Here is a 9,093-nt window from a genome sequence, read left to right as displayed (position 1 = left end):
GTGAAGAGGTGGAGGTCTCTCATACAAAGCCATGTTTAATAAATGGCTGAGGTCTCTCATACAAAGCCATGTTTAATAAATGGCTGAGGTCTCTCATACAAAGCCATGTTTAATAAATGGCTGGGGTCTCTCATACAAAGCCATGTTTAATAAATGGCTGGGGTCTCTCATACAAAGCCATGTTTAATATGGAACTAGTAAATAGCTTTCCTCTATGAGGCAATGAGTGTGTGCATTACAAGGCTCTCTATACAGGGACCCAGCCTCTTATAAAACATGCATCAAACAGCCGGCAATTCCAGCAGACATGAATATTTCTCTTTTATGAGCGGCTCCCTCAGATGTACATAACAAGGCGGGAAAGAATGGGGGAATGAGCAGACATGAGGAGGCTGAGCGGAGGAAATAGTCGGCCGCCAGTAAGTGTCAGTCAAGGTGTGCTATACACCGCCTGAGAGAGAGAAGGAGGCACATCCCAGCCCAGCCAGACACTGGAGGAGGGGGATGGAAAGCTTCCCCAGCAAGTCACAGAGGAGAGCGGCTGGGCTGTGCGGACACATCTAGGTGCCTTTATTGAGGGGACAGCCAGGCTCCTCCCTGACACCGAGCCCAGCACAGGCTTCTCTCCAACTCCGCACACACAGCAGGCTGCCTGGGAATCATTGATGTGTGCCCGCTGGAAGTGTCTTCTCCTATACACAACAATCATCTGATGGTCCGGGGAACCTAGCGACTGATCATCGGAGCCCAGCTCTAATCCATCCAGGCTGATCCCTACCTTTCCGTACACATCTGGATGTATCACCATGAGCTCAGTGACAGGGAATAAGGACAGGATCGCTGTCACCTCCAGGAACAGAAAATATGGGGTAAGTCACATCACAATCATCATCATCACAGCCTGATAGGATGGATCCCTATCACCTGGAGCAGCCTTTCTCAACCTCACAGGAACCACAGGGGACCCCTACAAAGACCACTTCATTCATGGGCACTGGACATATGCCCCCCTTATATTGCTGATCACCAGGAAGAATGCCCCCCTTATATTGCTGATCACCAGGAAGAATGCCCCCCTTATATTGCAGATCATCAAGAAGAATGTCCCCCTTACATTGATCTTTGAGAAGAATGTTTCCCTTACATTGGTGATCATCGAGAAGAATGTCCCCCTTACATTTCTGATCTTTGAGAAGAATGACCCCCTTTCGTTGCTGATCAGTGGGAAGATTGTCCCCCTTACATTGCTGATCACCAGGAAGATTGCCCCCCTTACATTTCTGATCTTTGAGAAGAATGTCCCCCTTACATTGGTGATCATCAAGAAGAATGTCCCCCTTACATTGCTGATCAGTGGGAAGAAAAAGTCCCTTAGAGTGGAGGTCAGTAGGAAGAATGTCCCCCTTACATTGATGATCAGTAGGAAGAATGTCCCCCTTACATTTCTGATCATCAGGAAGAATGCCCCCCTTACATTGCTGATCAGTGGGAAGAAAAAGCCCCTTAGAGTGGAGGTCAGTAGGAAGAATGTCCCCCTTACATTGATGATCAGTAGGAAGAATGTCCCCCTTACATTTCTGATCATCAGGAAGAATGCCCCCCTTACATTGCTGATCAGTGGGAAGAAAAAGCCCCTTAGAGTGGAGGTCAGTAGGAAGAATGTCCCCCTTACATTGATGATCAGTAGGAAGAATGCCCCCCTTACATTTCTGATCATCAGGAAGAATGCCCCCCTTACATTGCTGATCAGTGGGAAGAAAAAGCCCCTTAGAGTGGAGGTCAGTAGGAAGAATGTCCCCCTTACATTGATGATCAGTAGGAAGAATGTCCCCCTTACATTTCTGATCATCAGGAAGAATGCCCCCCTTACATTGCTGATCAGTGGGAAGAAAAAGCCCCTTAGAGTGGAGGTCAGTAGGAAGAATGTCCCCCTTACATTGATGATCAGTAGGAAGAATGTCCCCCTTACATTTCTGATCATCAGGAAGAATGCCCCCCTTACATTGCTGATCAGTGGGAAGAAAAAGCCCCTTAGAGTGGAGGTCAGTAGGAAGAATGTCCCCCTTACATTGATGATCAGTAGGAAGTATGTCCCCCTTACATTTCTGATCATCAGGAAGAATGTCCCCCTTACATTTCTGATCATCAGGAAGAATGTCCCCCTTACATTGCTGATCATCAGGAAGAATGTCCCCCTTACATTGCTGATCAGTAGGAAGAATGTCCCCCTTACATTGGTGATGAGTAGGAAGAATGTGCCCCTTACATTGGTGATCAGTAGGAAGAATGTCCCCCTTACATTGGTGATCATTAGGACAAATGTCCCCCCTACAGTGGAGGTCAGTGAGAAGAATGTCCCCCTTACATTTCTGATCAGTAGGAAGAATGTCCCCCTTACATTTCTGATCAGTAGGAAGAATGTCCCCCTTACATTGGTGATCATTAGGACGAATGTCCCCCCTACAGTGGAGGTCAGTGAGAAGAATGTACCCCTTACTGTGGTGGTCAGTAGAAACAATGATCTCCTTACAGTGGAGGTCAGTAGGAAGTATGTCCCCCTTATATTGGTGATCTGTGAGAAGAATGCCCCCCTACAGTGCTGGGTGCTAGGAATAGTTCCCCCCTTACATTGGTGATCAGTAGGAAGAATGTCCCCCTTAAAGTGGTGATCACTAGGAAGAAGTTCCTCCTCACATGGATGAACACTAGGAAGAATGTCCCCCATGTACTTATGGTCAGTGAGAAGAATACCCCCTCCCCCACAGTGGTGGTCAATAGAAAGAATTACCTTTTCAATTAGGAAAAAATAGCCCTCTTAGAGACATGGTCTGCAGGAAGAATGTCCCCCCTTAGAGGGGTGGTCAGTGGGAAAAATTACCCCCTTAGAGGGGTGGTCTGCAGGAAGAATGTCCCCCCTTAGAGGGGTGGTCAGTGGGAAGAATTACCCCCTTAGTGGGGTGGTCATTGGGAAGAATGACCCCCTTAGTGGGGTGGTCATTGGGAAGAATGTCCCCCTTAGAGTGGTGGTCAGTGGGAAGAATTACCCCCTTAGTGGGGTGGTCATTGGGAAGATAGTCCCCCTTAGAGGGGTGGTCAGTGGGAAGAATGTCCCCCTTAGAGGGGTGGTCAGTGGGAAGAATGTCCCCCTTAGAGTGGTGGTCAGTGGGAAGAATGTCCCCCTTAGTGGGGTGGTCATTGGGAAGAATGTCCCCCTTAGTGGGGTGGTCATTGGGAAGAATGTCCCCCTTAGAGTGGTGATCAGTGGGAAGAATGTCCCCCTTAGTGGGGTGGTCATTGGGAAGAATGTCCCCCTTAGAGGGGTGGTCAGTGGGAAGAATGTCCCCCTTAGTGGGGTGGTCATTGGGAAGAATGTCCCCCTTAGTGGGGTGGTCATTGGGAAGAATGTCCCCCTTAGAGGGGTGGTCATTGGGAAGAATGACCCCCTTAGTGGGGTGGTCATTGGGAAGAATGTCCCCCTTAGAGTGGTGGTCAGTGGGAAGAATTACCCCCTTAGTGGGGTGGTCATTGGGAAGATAGTCCCCCTTAGAGGGGTGGTCAGTGGGAAGAATGTCCCCCTTAGAGGGGTGGTCAGTGGGAAGAATGTCCCCCTTAGAGTGGTGGTCAGTGGGAAGAATGTCCCCCTTAGTGGGGTGGTCATTGGGAAGAATGTCCCCCTTAGTGGGGTGGTCATTGGGAAGAATGTCCCCCTTAGAGTGGTGATCAGTGGGAAGAATGTCCCCCTTAGTGGGGTGGTCATTGGGAAGAATGTCCCCCTTAGAGGGGTGGTCAGTGGGAAGAATGTCCCCCTTAGTGGGGTGGTCATTGGGAAGAATGTCCCCCTTAGTGGGGTGGTCATTGGGAAGAATGTCCCCCTTAGAGGGGTGGTCATTGGGAAGAATGACCCCCTTAGTGGGGTGGTCATTGGGAAGAATGTCCCCCTTAGAGGGGTGGTCAGTGGGAAGAATGTCCCCCTTAGAGTGGTGGTCAGTGGGAAGAATGTCCCCCTTAGAGTGGTGGTCAGTGGGAAGAATGTCCCCCTTAGTGGGGTGGTCATTGGGAAGAATGTCCCCCTTAGTGGGGTGGTCATTGGGAAGAATGTCCCCCTTAGAGTGGTGGTCAGTGGGAAGAATGTCCCCCTTACATTTGTGGCAAGTGGGAAGAATGCCACCCATACAGTGGTAGTTAGTGGGACAAATGCCCCTTCTACAGTGGTGGTCAGAATGCCACCCTTTGAGACAGCTAAAAAGATGATTGGGTTCATGCAGCTGGCTCTGCCAGGTGGTGTTGACCCCAGAACTATCCAAGCACCATTAGATGGGAGGTCAATCAGCTGAAGAAACTCCTGGCAATCTCTGGAGGAACCCTGGGCTTCCATGGAACCCTGGTTGAGAAAGGCTGACCTAGACATCCTTTCAAGGTGAGCTGCCAGCATATTGGCATGTAATGAGGTGTTAAAGATGGAAACGTTATGTCTATAGAAGAATCTACACATTGTCCTTGACATCACTTTGATATCCATCCTATCTACATGACTACAGATGGTTCTGATGCTGAATTTTATAGCTTTTGTGTGTGTGTGGAATAAGAAATGGCAGTGTTCTAGGCAGGGACTCATTGCCTGGGGTAACGAGTATGAATTTTCATGTGCATTGATTGTGTTTCTGTGTACTGTGCATTATCCACGTCAAAACAAATCTGTAAAAGAAAACAGCTATGCATATGTACTGCAATTTATATCATGAGCTTTGTTCAAAATCCATCCAAATATTTGTAAAGTCCCATATGTTCACCAGAAAGTCCATACCATTCGTCCTTCGTGACACACTTTGCTGGTCTATTGCTATTGAGATCTAAAGAATACATAAGCTGTCATGGGCAGACATGTGTGACATGTGATGTATAACAGGAGACATGCTTGTCCACCACCGGGATAAAAATGACTGTCTGTGTAGTGACAGTGTATGGAGCAGGCGCTGGAGATAACTGCGTCTATACAGTACAAAGTAGGAGATATCACCACGTCAGGAGGAAATATGAATGATATATGGAGGTCATACTCAGCACACCACTACATCTTTTTCTTTTCACTCCCACAATGTGAGTCATCCTCTATTTTCACATAATGCAAGGTCACACTCTATGCTTTGATAAAACTTTCCTGAAATTCTGAACTTGGGTGGTCAGTCCATGATCGATCTCTGTCTTCTGAACTTGGGTGGTCAGCCCATGATCAATCCATGACTTCTGAACTTGTATGGTCAGTCCATGATCGATCTCTGTCTTCTGAACTTTTGTGGTCAGTCCATGATCGATCCATGTCTTCTGAACTTGGGTGGTCAGTCCATGATCGATCCATGTCTTCTGAACTTGGGTGGTCAGTCCATGATTGATCCATGTCTTCTGAACTTGAGTGGTCAGTCCATGATCAATCCATGTCTTCTGAACTTGGGTGGTCAGTCCATAATTGATCCATGTCTTCTGAACTTGGGTGGTCAGTCCATGATCGATCCATGTCTTCTGAACTTGGGTGGTCAGTCCATGATCGATCCAGGTCTTCTGAACTTGGGTGTTAAGTTCATGATTGATCCATGCCTTCTGAACTTGTATGATCAGTCCGCAATCAATCCATGTCTTCTGAATTTGGGTTGTCAGTCCATGATTTATCCCAGTCTTCTGAACTTGGATGTTCAGTCTATGATCGATCCATGTCTTCTGAGCTTGGGTGGTCAGTCCATGATGATCCATGTTTTCTGAACTTGGGTGGTCAGTCCATGATCAATCCATGTCTTCTGAACTTGGGTGGTCAGTCCATGATTTATCCATGTTTTCTGAACTTGGATGTTCAGTCTATGATCGATCCATGTCTTCTGAGCTTGGATGGTCAGTCCATGATAGATCCATGTTTTCTGAACTTGGGTGGTCAGTCCATGATCAATCCACGTCTTCTGAACTTGGGTGGGCAATCCATGATCGATCCATGTCTTCTGAACTTGGGTGGTCAATCCATGATCGATCCATGTCTTTCCCAGAGCCTCCTGGGTACACTTCCATCTGATTACTGTCTAAGAAACATTAGGAAATGCACCTATCCCACCTCGAGGAAAGACAAAGAGCTATTTATTATGCTTGGAGCTCTCTCCTCAGTAGGCAGCTGCTTTCTTTACCTATTATTCATTTTGTACCCAAACAAAGCCTGCATGAAGTAATAACGGCACCATCTGATAATTGGTCATTGGAGTAAGGTGATAGCTTCCTAAAATTCCTATGTGGGGAATAGAAAATCAGCCTTGATGGATAGATAGCCTGGATATCTCTAGTAACAAACTCCATCCTCTAACGTGACGAATTGAATCTGTGAGATTCAGGAGAAAGCCAGCCGGGTACACATTCCCCAGTGCCATCCTATCAAAGCACCACACCAGCAGGCATCATATAGCAGGCTCCTCTTCTGCTGTAGGGAATTCAGCTACAGTTCATGGAGTAACATTACTACAGTTTAATATCGCAGGAAAATGATCTGCATTGAGGAGGAGCTCAGTTTTTCCTGCAGGATCTCAGATCTAGATGAATTGCTACATGCACTGAAAGCTAAATGAGTGGCATTAGAAAGTCATTAGGAGATCATGTAATGTCTGATGTAGTTTGAACATGGGGTCTGCACAAAACATAACACTTAGCTTTGCCACAGAACAGCCTATAGATACCTTATTAAAGGTATCATTTCTCCATGATCTCTACATACAAGCGACTGGAGATCTGGCACAGAGTAAGATTTATGTTGGCTGTTCACGTCTGTAGAGAAAGAGGGCTGCAGTGTATTGTATTGCTTGCATAGCCTTTTATTTATAAACCTTAAAAGACTTAACTCGTATGGGTGATAATCACATTCTTCACTTTTATTCCACAAAATAACAATAAAATCAAGAATGCATTGGAGTGATTACAAGTTTTTGTATGTTGAATCTCATGCCAGGGCATCCTTTTTGGTTCCTTTTTTTAACCACTTAAGCCCCTTCCTGACCAGGGCCTATTTTGCGATTCAGCACTGCGTGACTTTAACGGACAATTGCGCGGTCATGCGACGCTGTACCTAAATTAATTTGACGTCCTTTTTTTCCCACAAACAGGGCTTTCTTTTGGTGGTATTTGATCACCTGTGCGATTTTTTGATCATGCGCTATAAACAAAAAAAGAGCGTCAATTTTGCAAAAATAACAATATTTTTCACATTTTTTTATATGAAATTCCCCCCCAAAAAATGTAAAAATCAAAATTTTTTAACATTTTCGGCCAACTTGTTTTATGCTACCTATGTTTGGTAAAAAAAATCGCAAAAAGCGTATCTTGATTGGTTTGCGCAAAAGTTATCGCGTTTACTAACTAAGGGAAAGATTTTTGTCATTTTTGTTGTTTTTTTTTTAAGAGTAATGGCGGTGATCTGCGATTTTTTTTGCGGGACTGCGACATTGCGGCGGACAGATCGGACCCTTGACTGACATTTTTGACACTTTTGGGGTTACCGGTGACATTACTGCAGTAATCAGTGCTATACATATGCACTGTTACTGTAAAAATGACACTGGCAGTGAAGGAGTTAACTCTATTGCAGAGGGAGGGGTTAAGTGTGTCCCTAGGGGCGTGTTTCTAACTGTGATTGGCTGTGGCTACTAGTGTAAGAACAGAGATCAACGGTCCTACATAGTAGAACCGTGTGATCTTCATTCTTACACAGGGAAGAATGACAGGTGGCTTTTGTTTAGATTAGCCGCCTGCCTTTTTTCTGGTGTAACGGACATCGGGTCAGCCGGGCACACGCGCGGGGGGGGTTCGTGACCGCGCGGGAGCGCGCCTCCGGCGGCGCGCGCTTGCTCGCTCGCTCGCTCCCTAGAGCCTCACAGGCTAGCGACGTAGACCTACGTCGCTGTGCCTGTGAGGGGCTGACCGCCGACGTAAATAGTCGTGCGGCGGTCAGCAAGCGGTTAAAAGACGTAACTCGTATAAAGGGGTGATAATTACATTCTTCACTTTTATTCCACAAAATAACAATAAAATCAAGAATGCATTGCAGTGATTACAAGCTTTTGTATGTTGAATCTCATGCCAGGGCATCATTTTTGGTTCCTTTTTTTAACAACACTGAAAGCTCCAAGTTGGTTTTGTACAGTAAGGATATCCGTAGATCCATACAAAGCCTCGTATCTTTTAATAAACAGATATGCATACAGTCACAGCATTATAATCTACACAGTATATTACACAGAGGCGTATAACATAGAAATAGTAACAAGAAAAAGATGTGAATGTACAATATACACACACCGGCCACTTTATTAGGTACACCATGCTAGTACCAGGTTGGACCCGCTTTTGCCTTCAGAACTGCCTTAATTCTTTGTGGCTTATGCCTCGTACACACGCATCGATTATTGGCCGGGAATTTTCGGCCAACGTCCGATCGGCCGATTTTCGGCTTGTTAGTATGATGCTTCCGACAACCAACTCCGACTTTTCGGCCGAAAAAAATCTGGTGTGCAGGCTATAACATTTTTGTTGGCCGTCAACACAACGGCCGATTTTCGTGCAGTCAGTACAGATTTCGGCAGACAAAAATCTGATGAGCAAGACTGGGCATGCTCAGGGAAGAAAAAACACACGGAAAGTAAAACCATCACTTCTGAAGTAGATTTTTGTTGGCCGAGAAAATTTGTGTGCAGTCTAGGCACATTCCAACCAACAAAACACAACTTGGACAAAAGTCGGACGATCGGTCGGCCGATAATCGTTGCGTGTGTACAAGGCATTAGATTCAACACAATGTTGGAATCATTCCTCAGAGCTTTTGGTCCATATTGACATGATAGCATCACACAGTTGCTGCAGATTTGTCGGCTGCACATCCATGATACGAATCTCCGTTTCACCACATCCCAAAGGTGCTCTTTTGGATTGAGATCTGGTGACTGTGGTGGCCATTGGAGAATAGTGAACTCATTGTCATGTTCAAGAAACAAATAAACTGTTGGTGCAAAGCACCTATCCCCTGAGGCTCTGAAGAAGAGGCGCTGCCTCGAAACGCGTAAGCCTATACAGCTT

General features: G+C 46.1%; 1 protein-coding gene across 1 annotated transcript in view; it reads left to right on the top strand.

Annotated features, from left to right (window-relative positions):
• The first annotated feature begins 689 nt into the window (after positions 1 to 689).
• Positions 690 to 9,093, top strand: part of KIF26B (kinesin family member 26B) — a 546,719-nt gene continuing 538,315 nt past the window's right edge. Inside the window, exon 1 of the mRNA XM_082249575.1 lies at positions 690 to 869. Coding sequence (XP_082105701.1) covers positions 807 to 869 — 63 coding nt within the window. The 5' untranslated portion in view covers positions 690 to 806. The remainder of the gene's footprint in view (positions 870 to 9,093) is intronic.

Source organism: Pelophylax lessonae (assembly GCF_965119305.1).
Source record: "Pelophylax lessonae genome assembly, chromosome: 3".
Classification (NCBI taxonomy): Eukaryota; Metazoa; Chordata; class Amphibia; order Anura; family Ranidae; genus Pelophylax; species Pelophylax lessonae.
The sequence above is the reverse complement of the archived record's forward strand: the minus strand, read 5'-3'. Positions and strand labels throughout refer to the sequence as shown.